Source organism: Penaeus monodon, chromosome 30 (assembly GCF_015228065.2).
Source record: "Penaeus monodon isolate SGIC_2016 chromosome 30, NSTDA_Pmon_1, whole genome shotgun sequence".
Taxonomy (NCBI): Eukaryota; Metazoa; Arthropoda; class Malacostraca; order Decapoda; family Penaeidae; genus Penaeus; species Penaeus monodon.
This window is the reverse complement of record NC_051415.1, coordinates 15,489,411-15,490,083: the sequence shown is the minus strand read 5'-3', so window position 1 is coordinate 15,490,083 and position 673 is coordinate 15,489,411. Positions and strand designations below refer to the sequence as shown.

Genomic DNA, 673 nt, shown 5'->3' with positions numbered 1-673 from the left:
ATAATGATACATGTTACGTGTCGGTGTAACTGGACATTTGCATGCCCGTTATCACCTCAATAATGTATCTCGTCCATTTCGCTGTCAGTTCGAATCATCGTCTATTTCCATCCTTTCCGTATCGACCAGGTCATAATGACGTCACACACGCGCTTTCGATGTCAAAGATAATCGTTTTAAACACATAAACGTTTATTAGATACAATGTCATTATCACGATGGATCAGTCGCTTGATCAACATCAGGAACGCTATCCTCGCCATCTCCATGGCTCGTCCTTCGTTTTACGCATGATTGAATATACACAAAAGCGCGCCGCCGAGCCATTACCCAAACTGCCAAAACCAACCGCCCCGCGCTCTCTAAACACAAGGGGCTCGGCGATCATCCAGCCTTGGCGGTCCTCGGCGTGAGCAGGACTTCGAACTCGCGCGGATTCAGGGTCACGCCGCAGTGGAAGCCGGTGCCAGGGACCTCGTGGCCTTCCGGGACCGAGAACTTGTACCGCTGGAGCATCGCCGTCAGGAACTGGAAGGCCTCGATCCTCGCCAGGGACTCGCCGAGGCAGTTTCTGCGGCCTGTAAGACAATGGGAGGGGGGGTGTAACTCTGTTCCTGTGTCTTACGGGATTCAGTTGAAAATGAATATGAGCAAACGCACCGTTCATAAGGTT

At 51.4% G+C, this 673-nt stretch overlaps 1 protein-coding gene across 1 annotated transcript in view; it reads right to left on the bottom strand.

The window, feature by feature from the left end:
* Positions 1–174: 174 nt before the first annotated feature.
* Positions 175–673, bottom strand: part of LOC119592555 (cytochrome P450 2U1-like) — an 18,529-nt gene continuing 18,030 nt past the window's right edge. Inside the window, exon 10 of the mRNA XM_037941424.1 lies at positions 175–578. Within this exon, the coding sequence (XP_037797352.1) occupies positions 385–578 (194 nt within the window). The 3' untranslated portion in view covers positions 175–384. The remainder of the gene's footprint in view (positions 579–673) is intronic.